At 39.3% G+C, this 15656-nt stretch overlaps 1 protein-coding gene across 2 annotated transcripts in view; it reads left to right on the top strand.

The window, feature by feature from the left end:
* Nucleotides 1-12995, top strand: part of SPTLC3 (serine palmitoyltransferase long chain base subunit 3) — a 151050-nt gene extending 138055 nt beyond the window's left edge. For both annotated transcript variants that reach the window (XM_038571598.1, XM_038571599.1), the window contains 2 exons: nt 5182-5311; nt 9542-12995. In XM_038571598.1, coding sequence (XP_038427526.1) covers nt 5182-5311; nt 9542-9655 — 244 coding nt within the window. In that variant the 3' untranslated portion in view covers nt 9656-12995. The remainder of the gene's footprint in view (nt 1-5181; nt 5312-9541) is intronic.
* The last annotated feature ends 2661 nt before the right edge of the window (nt 12996-15656 follow it).

The following is a 15656-nucleotide window of genomic DNA, read 5'->3' as shown; positions in this document are numbered from 1 at the left end:
TTCAGAATTCACTTGTACAGCTTCTTGGAAGCCACCTGTCAGCCCATCAGCAAGGCCTTTCCACAGGTCTCCTAAGAAGGGAATCAAGTGTACTCTACTTTCAAGCTCTGTGAATCTGGGTCTCACCCCCTAGGCCTCAACTGTAAATTAAGGATAATCCTGTGCCCTCCTTCTGCCCCACAGTCTTTTTCAGGGGCAACTTCTGGAGACCATCTCTCCCAACATTTGAAAACAATATTACTAGGCTCCATGCTCTCTCAACTGACCTTTCATGGCCATCCTCAGAAGGAGGCAGCCTTATTTCACATGTGGGGGAAACTGAGGCTGAGGACAGTTAAATAGTTTGGCCAAAGTCATACAAGTTGAGCAGTAATAAAATCAAGAGAACATCAAGAGGCAAATCCAAACTTAGGCTCATGCCCTTAACACCAAATTTTAATGCCTCGCCTGTTAACCCATGTGGAGTTGTTTCCCACTGACTGTAATTCTGAAATTGAGCATGAGAACAACTGCATAAGGAGAAAAAATGACTTTTTCTCAATATGGCATAGACAATTTTATCCATGAGCCATTCTCCACACTGCCACAGACTACCTCTATTATTAAAAGGAAGTTAATTAAAGTCCTTTCTAAATATAAAATGTTTATTTGGGTGTCTGACCATGTGCATGGTGCAAAGTAATAGTCAACATATATTTATGAGATTCTGAAGGTCCTGACTCTTCTGCAACATAACCCCATTGTTGGAAATTTCTGCTTGACTCTCTAACAGTCTGAATAGATTGGTAGAGCATTTTAAGTATAAAGAAGAGGTTCGGGGCTATCATTTGAGAACTCATGGTGGATAGGACTGAGTTAATAGTTCCCAAAAGATTAATTCTTCAGTGTACATTCTTGTATCATTTCACCATAGCAATATAGCAAGCAGTTAAAACACACACATGAGTTCTTTAGCATGTACACCGTTACCACCAATGGGCCCTTTGCTCACAGATCTGGATCAGGCTAACAATGCATGGAGTGAGTGATCAAGAGGAGAGTGTGCTACAGAAATGTCACATGGGTTACTGCTTGGTACTTAAGGCAGGGAGCAATGGCAACAGTGATTCAAAGTATCATACAATCCCAAACCCTTTACCATCTGATTTTGGAAAGTACAGAAGAAAACCTACATTTATTCAGAATGGCTGGCAAAATGGTATGTTCTGAAAGAAAGATTTCACACTTAGCCCATTTCTATTTAGTATTTTACCATTAGCTCAAATGAAGACACCAAAAATAAATTTACTTTATTTTTGAGAGCCTAAGGTGCTCAATGCTGGAGGGTGGCAGTAGGGAGCATGCCAGATAGTTCTGACTTTGATGGTGGGGGCTGGAAATAGAATCTTACCAGGAATCCATGCCATGAGAAGAGTCCATGAAGAGTAAAAACAAATGCATTTAAGTTTAAGAATTCAACTTTGCAATAACAGAAAGAGAAAGGGAGTACTGCTCCTTTATATTCCAGGAGTCCTAAATGGACAACAGCTAATGTAAAAAATAAAATCAAAGGGTGTTATGTATAAAAACTGTGCTCCCTGGTGTAGTGAAGAGTTTAGAATGAGGAAAAATTTTACTCTGCCCCCTGCTAGCTAGAGGATCTTGAACAAAGTTGCCCAACCTTCTGATGCCCCAGTTTTCTCATTTTTAAAACTACTATGAAATAGTACCTATTTCATAATTGTTTCAATTAAACATGAAAAAGTCTATCAGCATTTATGTTGTCTCTTAAATAGGAGCTATTAGGTGGGAGCTGTTCTTATTAGTAGTTCATTGTTAATATATATAAAGCACTTAATATAGTACTTGGTGTACTATCAGCACTTAATCAGTGGTAGTTATTATTACTACTACTAGTACTTCTACTAGTATAATGATTATTAGTATTAGTTTCAACTGAGTGCAAGACTGAGTCACCATGGTTGCATGGCTCTCCAAAATAATTATTGCAATCTTTGGTTGCATTAATAAAAATAGAACTTTTGGGAAAATAATAGGTGGAGACCCTGTTATTGTGTGAATCAAATATGCCATGTTGGACATGGGATGATATGTCAAACTATCTAGTACCTTCCAGTGAAGATGTTACTTAAGGAGGAGTTAATGTGGCTGAATGCTGATTATATGCCAAGACTGTTAGACACAGTGATCACCTATCAAGGGTGGACTCTTGGCCCTTGTTTATGAACAAGGACACCAAGACCCATAAAACTTAAACTACTTTCTAAGGATCACTCAAGTTGTAAGCAGTAGGGCCCAGAATTCAAAGCCAGCTCCATTTGCCTCCTAAACCAGGGCTCTTTTCAGTGCATTGCACGGCTTCTGAAGCTTTAGTCCACAGGGGGAAAAATGCACATCTCATTAAAGCAACACAGAGTATAAGTTTAACTCTCAATGGTGAATTGAAAGACATCAATCACTGCAAATGGAAGAAAAAAAAAACACTAATTGCTTGAGTTGCCTAAGGAAACTTAGAATAGGTTAGTTACAAAAGGTAATGTCATCTACAGTTGGCAGGAGTTGCTGCCAAGAGCTTCCCTGCTGCCTGGCCTTGTTTTTGTCTCAGATATTTCTTCAACGGAAAGCTTATATGGAGAAAAGCTTTTGAGACAAGGAATTAATTATATAAGCCAGTGTATGTGCACATCTTTCGTTTGCTCATTTTCAACCCTTTGATTTTATTAAAGCACTATGATTTCTCCACATGTCCACCCACTGCAGATGAAAATAGTTTCCACCCATATATCCTTTTGAGCAAAGTTTCACTGCAACTCTATGCTGGAATCTTCCATGACATTCAGTATAATGTGATTTCACCCATAAAACATTCACTTACATAATCAAGGATATATTGCGGGATCCCTGGGTGGCGCAGCGGTTTGGCGCCTGCCTTTGGCCCAGGGCGTGATCCTGGAGACCCGGGATCGAATCCCACGTCAGGCTCCCGGTGCATGGAGCCTGCTTCTCCCTCTGCCTGTGTCTCTGCCTCTCTCTCTCTCTCTCTCTATGTGACTATCATAAATAAATAAAAAAAATTTTTTAATAAAAAAAAAAAAAAGGATATATTGCATTTACTATCTGGTGCAGAGTTTACATTTTCCTTCCATGGACCTTGTCATACACTTGCAGGATGGTAGGATACAGGATGCAGTGATGCTGCACATAATGCAGTGATAATGTTTTATTATTATTACTATCCACATAGTCTAGTTTCTTTCAGCTCACACTGGCTCTAATTTGTTTTGGGGAGTACAAACCCAGAGGCTCATTATATAAAATAAATGTTCAGGACAATCAGACACATTAACTAAAGGAGGCCAGGTTTAGTAGTGTAAATTTTAAGCCCCAAAGTGCTCCAAGGAGGCCTCAGATTAGCCTAATGAATCAACAGTCATATATTTTGCTCTACATTCTCTGGCAAAACTCGCTTCCTCTGGTACAAAGAAAAACATGCAGACAGTGAAAATGGTCTTTGGGGAGTCCCGAAAACTAGCCTGAGATCATGGGTCAGGTGGTTTGTATTCTAGCAATAAAAGGACTTGCCTTGTTTCTCAGATAATTATGGCCTCTCATCCTGTGTAGTTCCATGGGCAGCCTTCCATAGGGTGAACAAGAAAGAGAAAGAACAGCCTCTGCTTTTCAGCTCTCTCAGAAAGCTTCAATCTCCTTGTTAATCTTCCCAGTCCAAATCAAAGGCGAATCTTGCCTTGCTTGGGCCACGGGGCCAGAGAGGCTGTGTGTTCAGTAGATCTTGCAATCTCCATCACTTCATTTGATAGCATGCATTCTGCATGAGGCAACCAAAAAGGCAGACAGCTCCATTGCAAGAGGAATGAATAAATGACCAGGCTAACTCTCTATGTCTGATTCAAGAATTCTTCCTGAGTTATGACTGGAAGGTGCCGTGGTGCTGCCAGCTTCCAGCCTAAAAAAGGACACCAGAAACCTCTTAATGCTAAAAACAAATCTGAGGCATTTACCTTGCTTGTGGGCAGAGACATTTAGTAATTAAGGTTTCCTGCAGAGAGCAACAGAGCACAGAGTGGGGAAAGATTCACTTAGGGGCATTTTTTACATTGGCGCTTAGCACAAAAAAATCTACAGACATTGAGAGCTCAATATTCTAGAGTCATTACTGAAATTAGCTCTGAAAAAAAGGGTCTAGAAGCAATGAAGGGGAAGAAATCACAGCTGAGAAATTACACCCTGTTTCAGAAAGCTACCGACAAGCCTCTCTCTGTGTACACATTTCTTTTTTTTTTTTTTAAGATTTTATTTATTGATGAGAGACACACACACAGAGAGAGAGAGAGAGAGAGAGAGGCAGAGACACAGGAAGAGGGAGAAGCAGGCTCCATGCAGGGAGACCGACATGGGACTTGATCCCGGGTCTCCAGGATCAGGCTCCAGGCTGAAGGTGGCACTAAACCGCTGAGCCACCGGGGCTGCCCGTGTACACATTTCTTTCCCCATGTCCCTCTTGCCCCATTTCCCCTTCAACTCAATCAATGGGTTTAATATCCTTGAACATACATGGGTGTATTCATTCACACAATAAAAAAATGAGGAGACCCTTGCTATGTTTCCATCTCTGGTTTAATGGGGAAAAAAATCTTTGGCTCCAGAGTGAGAATAGAGCTTGGGATTAGCTCCTGCAGACTCTCAGATCCTGGTTCTCAAATTATAGTCACTAAGTATAGGCTTCTTGAAATTTCCCTACTCTATTATTGGTATTAAATTTTTAAAACATACAAGTTTGCACTTAATATAGGTTGTTTCTTTATGTAATTGTATTGTGTTAGCTGTTGGGTTTTTGTTTCTGGGAATCCTGCAAACAAAGGACTTTACATCAACGCCAACTCGTTAAACCAGGTTCATGTACATCAGCATTTTCTGCTCAATGTCAAAGACTCAATACTCACAATGCTCTAAAGAGTGTGCCAGGTCCCATAATATACACACTTAGCTATGGGTGCCATCAAGGAACTGCCCCATTTTCTTGTCAATTGTATGTAACAGAAGTTTAGTAATTTCAGTCATCTTCTATTTATTGTTATAAGAAATGTCAATTAGCCATATTCATTTTCTTGCCACATGATTTTGTCATCTCTCAGCTAACCTTCTCTTTTACCTTTCCCATAGGGCTTTTGCAAGGCATCTGTTAAATAGAAAAATCGGGGTGGTGGTTGTTGGATTTCCAGCTACTCCCCTCGCAGAAGCTCGGGCTCGGTTTTGTATTTCAGCTGCACATACGCGGGAGATGCTAGACACAGTGAGTACACCACAGGCCAACAGAATCACCAGTACTGGTACCTTGCATTGGGAGCACGTTCTTTTATTGAGCTAGCTTAAGTTTCCCTGGGTTTCTCTTAGTGTTTTAGAAAACCAACACTAATAAAACTCACTGCTAAAAAAACAAGGGTATGCCAACAATGCCCAACGATGTGATCAACTCAGCGAATAGAAAAAGAAAATGAGTTCAGTGAAGATTTGACTCAAGGCAGTGTTTTGGTTTCATAAAAAAGACTGACTGAGTAGCCATATGTTGTACTAGTTACTTGTTCCTAAATGCAAAAGCTAATCTGACGTGCTATTTCAGCACTGACTGCCTGCAACCAGACACTTCTCATAGCCGCCACGTCCATCATAATAAAATATGACCCAACTAAGCAACATGTTGGCAAAGCAATAACAAAGATAGGTCCAGACCTACATGGGGTATAAATGATTTAAAAACCGCATTTCATTGTCCTTTGGTTTTGATCTTTATGTGAATGAGTGATAGTAGAAAACTAAGCTATCTCAATCAGTTTGGGCTTGATGGAACTGTCTTTAGTGACAAAGCAATTTAGCAAACCCACTGAGTGTCTACTATGTGCAAAACCCTGGGGCAAAAACTCTAAGAGGAGATACTAATAAATAAGCAACTAGTGATAATACCAGGCAGAATAAATTCATCTTGGAAAAGAAATATAGACAACTGTGGAACATGAAGGTGGGAATTATACATGAAATTATATGAACTCATTCACTATATATGAATGAGTTATTATATATGAAGATGGAAATGAATTATGTGTATATGTATATATACATGCACATATAACAATCCATAATATGTATGAATATGGATATTATATATATGTGTATATATATATATATATATATATATATATTTCATAGGAGAGGTGACTTTTGAGTTGGGCCTATTTGAATAAAAGTTGTGGAACATCATCCAAGGTTTCCAACCAAGGGAGTGATATAATCACATCACTACAAAATAAATGTGACAAATGGATTAGAAAGGGAAAAGGCAAGAAGGGACCTAAAATGGAGCTGTTTGAACAAAACAAGAGATGTCAATGGCAGTGGAAACAAAAGTAATGGATCTATTAACAGACATTATAAATGCTTAGAGTTGGCAAATGGTTGGATGCAGGGCATTTGTGGAAAGAGGTAATCAAAGACAATTCAAAGTCTCCAGACCTGGTGAATGGAAGGATGGTAAAGCTAAAGCAGCTGTATGAGATAAGGTAGACAATAAAGAACAGCCAATCATCACTTGGCCTGCGGGAACAAAATGAGCTCAATTATAGACAGATTGAGATTATACATCTATGGGCCATCGGTGGAAAAGAAAATCAGATTCTAAAGCTTAGGAGAGTATGCAGTGCTGGAGCTTCTGTAGTTTAGGGAACTGAGAGATCATTTTAGCTAAAGGAGAAGATATAATTTCCAAATGCAAGTGAACAGGCCAAGGGCATATTCCTACGGACTGCCTACATCCCAGGCTAGACATAGGAATCATAGGCGAGGAACTAGACCTTGATGGGGCTGGAACAGTCTGAAAAGGCATGAATTAGGGTACTGTTAAACACAGTAAAAAGGAAAAAGTTTCAAGGAGGGGAAGAATCCAAACGTCTCCAAGAAACTACAGCAGCTTTAAGTGGGATAAGAGATGGGAAGAAACTTTTGTATTACACTTAGTAGAAGCTTGATGTTCCTCAGAGCAGACAGTTTGAGGAGAATGTAAGGAACAGGAATAAGAATACAAGGAATAAAAAAGTGAATACTTTGAGCTCAAATAAAAAATTACACACACACACACACACACACACACACACACACAGTATCTGTCTTTCTGCTTCACCATTACATTCTTAAGATTTAAACCAGTGTCTACATAAATAAATAAATAAATAAATAAATAAATAAACAAACAAACCAGTGTCCACTACCGAATGCATATTAACAGTTTCTTGCATGACACACTAATAATTGAGCTAACTCTAGGTTTTGAGATGCTGGGTGAACTTTGTTGTTATTGTTCTTCATAGCTTTCTGTGTTGTTCAGGTTCTCCAAAAGGAGTATGTATTTCTGGTAATTATTTTTTTTAACAAATTGTTTCTTTTAAATAGCAAAAGTAGGCAAATATTTCAAGAGCTTTGACTGCAAAAGAAAGAAAAATAGATTTAGAAAAGCCCTTGAAAGACTTGAACATGTTTACACATTAAGGAAGGAAAATGGGAGAGGAAAGGACACGACCAGGGAGCATGCTCCCAGAGGTGATGGAGGGGGTGGGCAGCAGTGGGGGATTTGTATTTTTTGTAACCCCCAACAGCACTGAGATATTCATGAATACCCAATTCTGAGACATCAGACCTCATGGTTCTCTTCGCAAGTTCTTAACTCCTACGGAATACCTAGTTTAGAAGGAGCACTGGGACATCATCTCAACAGATGCCTCTAAACTTTTGAAATCAGTCACTTATATCAATAAAAAAAAAAAACTATGGGCAAACTCCTTAATCTACACATAAGAGAAAGTGAAAAATGACCCTTGAACAGTGAGCACATAGAGGTAGCTAACTGAACATAACACTCATAGGAAATACATGTTAGACAAGTCCCTTCTATGACCATGTTTGGTACAAGGCAGAGATGAGGCAACTCTACAAATACGAAGTGGCTTAGAATTTCCTTCTTCTAACACGAGTGATGACTACACCTTTACCAATGACCTCACTATAGTCATCCCATCTTCCACATAAGAATTCTACATATATATAAAAAAGAATTCTGTATATAGCTAATCACTGAACTTCACTTGTTCAAGACAGCATCAACCCAGACTGGTCCCTGCTTCCTTAGAGTCATCCTGAGCACAAGTCCAAATGTGGTAAGAAGCCTTTCCCAACTCCCTCTTACTAAGATAGTTCTTCTCTAATACATGCTTCCAGCTGCCACAAGTAAAATAAACCTACCTTTGTTTGAGTACAGGTGTGCTCTGCATAGTCTGATCAGCGGGCTTCAACATAAATCCATTTATGAGTTATATATGCATTGCCAATATATTATGTACATTTTATAGCAGACTCAAAAATGGAAGTTAAAAAGATTGAGATTACAATGAATAGAAATCCTCTATTCTTCTTCCACACCTTCCATCAATTGTCTCTCATATCCCCCAAGTATGCAGATGCCCGCTCAGAGCTATTCCATCCCCACCTTCAGCAAAGAGCAATAGACACTATCCTAGTTTGACGTCATTTTAAATATAACTTTTGTCGCTTTGTCCTAGTCCTTAGATTTGATGTGAAAATTCAGGAAGTACATTGAAGTAAAAAGAATGTTTTAACTATCCATAATGCTACCAAACAGAAATCAATGACTCTTCCTATGTTGCCAGTTTGAAAGACTACCCAAAGAGGAGAGCCCATAAGCTCCACTTGTCATTCATTCCAGTGTTAAAAAAACATCTTCACCTTTTTCAAAGCATTAGATCCTAATATTGCCCTCCTTGTTTGACAGGTCAAGACAGGCCTAAAAAGATTAAAAAGGCATGCCCAGTACCATAAGATTAGTGATACACTAGATATGAAAAGTACATTTTGTCTATTCTGGGTCTCAGTCGTTTCTTTGGAAAATTGGGGATACATTTATCTGCCTGAATTGAGAGAACTGAAACAGATGAGCTTTCGGTCCCCTTCAGTTTTAAGTCCTAGGATTCCACGGAACATACAGATGAGTATTTAAAGCTGAGGATGAGGAAATATGGGAGAGAGGGAACGATATTAATCAGCTCCCACAATGTTCCCTTTTGCTCCTGGCCAGGTTGATTTGCTGTGTCATGAGGACATAAACCCAAATGTAATCTGCAGCCTTACCTCTTTCTTCCACAAAGTTATACATGTCATTAAACTTTAAAATAAAGTCTGAAAGGGTAAGCATGGATGGTTTTATCCCTCTCCTCACACCCTCCAAAATAAATTAAATATTCATAATGTGGGGTAGACTATGAAAAAGTATGAAATAAAATGAGTTAGCCTCTAACATTCCTCTAGGGCTGGTTTATAAGCCATACCTTAATGATTTGGATCTTTCTCCTTTTCTTTAAAATCAAGGAAGTTGGCAAAAGAAGATTGAATCTCAGTGAGGTTCTGGATCACAGAGCCATTTAGGGGTTTAAAAAATAACTGATGGAAGACAATCTCTTTGCAGGTTTTGGAAAACCTGGATGAAATGGGTGATCTCCTGCAACTGAAGTATTCCCGGCACAGGAAGTCAGCGCGCCCTGAACTCTACGATGAGACAAGCTTTGAACTGGACGATTAAGTTTCCTGGTCCTGAGTTGCACCTAAAGACTTTGCCAGAAAGACACCCCCCCCCCTGACTCAAAGAAATATAAATGGATTTCTCCCCCCTTTCTATGCACAATTTTGGTTTCCACACCAGCTTAATTGAACTGAAGAAAATGTTGTGTTTTTAATGTCTCCAACTCGGGAGTGCAGAGACAAAAGTATGGTTCCAGGTTTTAACTTTCTCCTCTCCCAAGTATCCTACTACAAATACACACACACTCCCTAGAACATTTTTAATGGCAGCGAGCCCATGCTTTAGCTGCTACTGTGCAGACTCTTTGGTCCAGACTCTTTCAGGCATTCCAACCAAATGAGAGGGTTTGGGTTTTTAATTCAGTAAATCTCACTATATTTTTACTTATTTCACCTGCAGATGTGAGCAAGGGTCGTGGGCAGCAGCCGACCTCCTTGTTTCCCCATAAGTGCCCCAGCTACAACTCCTCCATATCACTGGGAGCTCCAGGCAGGAGGATAAAGAAATGTTGCTTCTACCATTTGCCGCGTTTGCACTTTATCCAAGGCTGAGTGTCAAAGCCATAGTTAATGTTTGGAGAGAGAGAGTAGGACTGGCCAGCAGGGACTAGAGATATCTTTGAAGGAAACTTTCCTTTTCCTCTTGCTGGTATCCTACAGTTTTACAGCTGAGCTCTTGAGGTTTGGAAAATTCAAGACTTTTGTTTCATAAGGAAAGGGGCAGAAAGCAAACACAAGCCAATTTTAGGCCTAGACTAAAACTGTAATGTTACAACAACTGGAAGGTTTTTGGTGCCATGTGGAGTGAATGTTTCACTTGCATACATAACCCTTATTCCTCTAAGGAATGACTTGTCGTTTTCCTATTAAATTTTTAGTAAATGGTGAGATTCAATTTCCTTTAGAGTTGACTCTCCAGACTATACTTGAATGTATTGATTCAAAACCGACATTAAAAAGCAAATTCTATTCAACTTTTTCAAGACTGACACCCCTGTTCAAGCCTATTAAATAGTTCTCACTGTCTGCTGGCACATGTGATCCAACTCTGGTGTAAAGTGGGCTTGTACACTATTGGGCAACGAACTGTAATTTACTTGAGTTGTCTCTTTCTGCCTCTGCTCTGTCTGTCTCTCTCTCTCTTTCTAAATGTGAACACAGACTTAAATGGAATAGTACCTCTTTGCTAATTGGATCTAGTTGATATGGAAAAAGCCAGTGGAAAACCTTATCTTTAACAAGCTCCCAGATGGTTCCCAGATTTGGAAACTCTAAAGAGCAGTGGTGACCTTTTAGCAAAGCTTCTGTAATAGTTCGAATGAGTTACAGAACATTCCACTCCATCAAATGACAGTATAAACAAATCACTTCAAGAGAGGTTTGACTCATGACACAGATGGACCCAAGCTCTCATGCTGTGTACTGAGATAGAAACCCAGGCCAGAACACCAGTGTTGAAGAGCAATATGCCCTGGTGCTCATGACTGATTAAAGGATAAAGTTGATCAATGTGAAAAGCTTTTTATGGGGAAAGTATAACCCCTACCAGGTATATCAGCTTAAAAGTGGATCACAATGATGAAGTTTCTCACAAACATTTGTAAGGATCACTATCAGCAGAAGAGGAGAGGAAGTGAATTCTAACAATGCAGTTGCCCCATCCAGTCACTAGTTGTGATAACTAAATTCCAACTCTCCCCAATGATTTGGTGCACCATTACCAATGCAAAGAAAATATATATGGTATACGTGTCCCCCCCAAAAATTTTCCTCTTGAAAATGTGCATTTAAATGAAATTAATTCTAGTCAATTGTCCAAAATGTGTAAATGTCTTCAGTTCTATAAAAGGAACAATAGACAAAGAGGGCAGTGGAACATCTGAGCTTTACTGAGGTACAGCAAGCAATAAACATCCCCTTCCATTCTAGATGTCCATCATCTTCATACACACCCCTTCACACCCACCCTTTGAGTTTTAAGCCTTTAGAGGGGTGTCTTTGTAAGCAGGAATATTCATCTATCACATGACTTTTATGGAGGATCTTGAGTCTGACTCATGATAAGAAAATAATTATTTATCTACATGGCCTAGGGAGCAAGGGGGACATTACTCCTGCTTCATCAAGATCCCAGAGTCCTGGGACAATTTATTACATTCCCAGGTACAAAAGAAAAAAAAAAAAAACTACCTCTGTCAGAGGGTTTACACTGAATACACTTATGAGAACAACTATAAACCAAATACAATGCTTCCTGAGAACATTAGGAAGGACCCAGATCCCACAGGGATGGTAATATGAGTATATGTCATATGTAGAATGTGGTTGGTTAAGAAGGTGATTATGAGAATTTTTAATTTTTATAAGAAAACATCTGCTAGGTTAATAAAACCACAATTTCAAATCTGTAGGGATTATTGAATCTCAAGAACTATACCACAGCCAAAATGTCCCTTTGGCCGGTTCGGTTAAGAACGAGAATTTCTAACCAAGCTCTGTTATGTACCCCAAACATCCCAAATGCATGTGTGTGCGTACACACACACACACACACACAATTTTCCCTTCTTTTACAGAGCAGGCAAGAGTATAAAGGTAAGGTGAGAATCTGGTTGATAAATAGATGGAAGGTGTTCTAAAAGTGGTATTCGTAGGGGGGATATTCGTAGCGGGGATACACTTGCTTAACGGGGAAATGGCATAGACACATTCCTAATCTTATTGTGGAACTGTGTTATTGTAGATGTTTGGCTACACTGCCTTTCAGCATGTTTTGGTTTGACAGACACCATGGGCTTCAGAATTCACTAGGAAGCTTATTAAAATGCAGATCGCTGGGCCCCCCACCAGACTTCCACATAATCAGAATAGCTGTAGTGCCCAGGAACTTATATTCAGCCAGCCTCCTCAGGAGCTTCTAACCCATGTCATAATTTGAGAACCATTGTTGGAGCTTTTGTTTGCATAGATCAGTTGTCCCTACTAACATAACAAACTTTGTCCTGATTCTCTGTTGACAAGGTGTTTATACTACTAAAGTTAAGTGAATTATTCCCATCTCTTCTCAATGGGACATTTTGTTCCCATTATCCAGGTACCTTCTCTTTCTACAAAGTTGGATATTAAGAATAATCTGCCTCTGATTATTTATTTACTCCAACAAAAGCTCTCAAATAGGGTAAAAGTTAACAATTCTTCACACATGTAATGTTCCTCTGTATTTTCTTCAGAGATAACCAGTATTATAAATGGTTTACTCTGACTTACAATTTTCAATGAGGAAAACTTAACTCTCTGTCATGTACTTGAATTTATGGCAATAATAACAACTATATTTTGAACTTACCTGGTAATTTCTTGGCTATTTTTCCTGATCTCTGTATGGACAACATATTTGAAGTCTGTTTTCTCAGAACACCCTATGCAGCTGTGTAATTTTTGGAAATTAAAAGGCGTCTGTGCCTCAGTGTCCATCGAAAGATGAATGGATAAAGAAGATGTGGTTTACGTACACAATGGAATATTCCTCAGCCATTAGAAACGACAAATACCCACCATTTGCTTCAACGTGGATGGAACTGGAGGGTATTATGCTGAGTGAAGTAAGTCAGTCGGAGAAGGACAAACATTATATGTTCTCATTCATTTGGGGAATATAAATAATAGTGAAAGGGAATAGAAGCGAAGGGAGAAGAAATGGGTAGGAAATATCAGAAAGGGAGACAGAACATAAAGACTCCTAACTCTGGGAAACAAACTAGGGGTGGTGAAAGGGGAGGAGGGCGGGGGGTGGGGGTGAATGGGTGACGGGCACTGAGGGGGGCACTTGACGGGATGAGCACTAGGTGTTATTCTGTATGTTGGTAAATTGAACACCAATAAAAAATAAATTTATTTTAAAAAATAAAAAATAAAATAGAAAAATAAAATAGCTGCTAAAAAAATTAAAAAAATAAAAGGTGTCTGTATTTTAATTGCTTCTAAGCAATTATTATGGGACATTGTCTTATAGTATTATGAGTGTGTGTGTTTCCATGAAACATTTAGAGTGACCAATTTCATTTCATTCTGCCTATGAAATATTAGTTTCTTTAATGGACAAATCACCAAAATAGACAATAATAAAAAATAACTGATGGTTCTGTGTTTGGATTACCCTAAATAGAGACTCAGAGATTTGCATTTAAGAATTTCATTAGGGGGGGAGCCCCAGTGGCTCAGCGGTTTGGCAATGCCTTCAGCCTGGGGCGTGATCCTGGAGACCCGGGATCGAGTCCCACGTCGGGCTACCTGCATGGAGCTTGCTTCTCCCTCTGCCTGTGTCTCTGCCTCTCTCTCTTTCTGTGTCTATCATGAGTAAATAAATAAAATCTTAAAAAAAAAGAATTTCATAAGGGAAAATGGGCAAGGGTGGCTGGCGCTGGCTTGAACTATGTCATAAGAAACAATTGTGCTCATCTGTTCCCAACTCCTCCTTCTGTGACATCAGAAATTATCTTGGTAGCTTGCAATTATGTAGGGAGAGTATTTACATCATGGAATCGGCAAACACGACAGATTCGGGATCTGGAGAGCCATCTGTTAAACCTTTACCAGCACACCACTGGGACCACATACAATGGAACAATATGTAGGATAGAGCGCGGAGACAGGATTGGAAAAGGGAGAAGCCTAACTATGATTTTATCATAAAAGGCCTTAGTCACTCCCCTGGGGAGCTATGCATCAGAGATGGCCATTCAGAATTATCTCAAAGTGAAGCAAGGGAGTCAGGCTTCTATGCCCTTTCTGCCATCAACTACAAGAGATACCACATCAACTACATGAGATACAAGTTGCCAAGGTAGAGGTGTGGGAGAGGGCATTACCTTGGCCAAGACAATTCCATTTGGCCAAAGGCACTTTGGGGGAAGAACTTGGCTTTGAGCTGACAGCAGTCCATCCTCTTAAACATAATTATTTCTAATTCAACCCCCTTTAAAACATCTTAAAATGGAAAATTGTAAATATAGAGTGAGAGAGAGAGAGAATAGTAGAATAAATCCATTATATCACCTAGCTTCAAACATTATCAATTCATGGCTAATCTTTTTCATCTAGTTCCCCACTTACAGATTACTTTGAAGCAAGCCCCAGAAATCATATGATTTCATTAGGGAATATTTCACTGAATCTCTCTAAAAGATAGAGATATCTTCACCTATCCCTTAATTTGTCTCAACCTCATTAAAAGTGGTCTGTCGGGCAGCCCGGGTAGCTCAGCGGTTTAGCACTGCCTTCAGCCCAGGGCGTGATCCTGGAGACCCGGGATGGAGTCCCACATTGGGCTCCTGGCATGGAGCCTGCTTCTCCCTTTGCCTCTGTCTCTCTCTCTCTCTCTTTCTCCCTCTCATGAATAAATAAATAAAATCTTTTTAAAAAGTAGTCTATAGGATAACAAAAGCATGACCATGAGTCAAATATTAATCTTTTCTTTCTTTATCTCATATCCTGCATGCAAATTTCCAGAATCAAGACTAGGAATTATTTCTAAAGCAGGTATGTAGTGTCTTGAAAGATAGCAAGTCAATCATTTTTTTGGACACTTATCATGTGTCAGACACTCTACAAAGAACTCCAATATACATTATCCTCTGGACATTTTCATAGATATTAAAAGTGGACTCATCGTGGAAGATCAGTGTGTTGAAGTTGTCAGGGGATGCACAGTATGTAAAGAGCACTTCTAAAGCTCTAACAAGGTCTGCTTTACTTTTCTGAGAATGCTGTATTCCTTTTCCAGTCAAATTTCTTACAGTTATTTCAGCTAAACTTTATATATCAGCAGGGTAACTTGAGCAGGAATAAGAGAACAAGTGAGACCAGCTTACCCATTTAGAAAAGTCTGATGCCTGTGACAGAGCTGAGCACAGAACTTGACATTTCTAAGTCAACAGGTCTGAAAATTATCACAGATACAAATCAGTAATGTATCCAACATAAGGAGGTCAGGGTAGAAGCAA

The sequence above is a fragment of the Canis lupus genome, chromosome 24, assembly GCF_011100685.1.
Source record: "Canis lupus familiaris isolate Mischka breed German Shepherd chromosome 24, alternate assembly UU_Cfam_GSD_1.0, whole genome shotgun sequence".
Classification (NCBI taxonomy): domain Eukaryota; kingdom Metazoa; phylum Chordata; class Mammalia; order Carnivora; family Canidae; genus Canis; species Canis lupus.
Note: the sequence above shows the minus strand (reverse complement) of the source record. Positions and strands in the feature narration are given on the sequence as shown.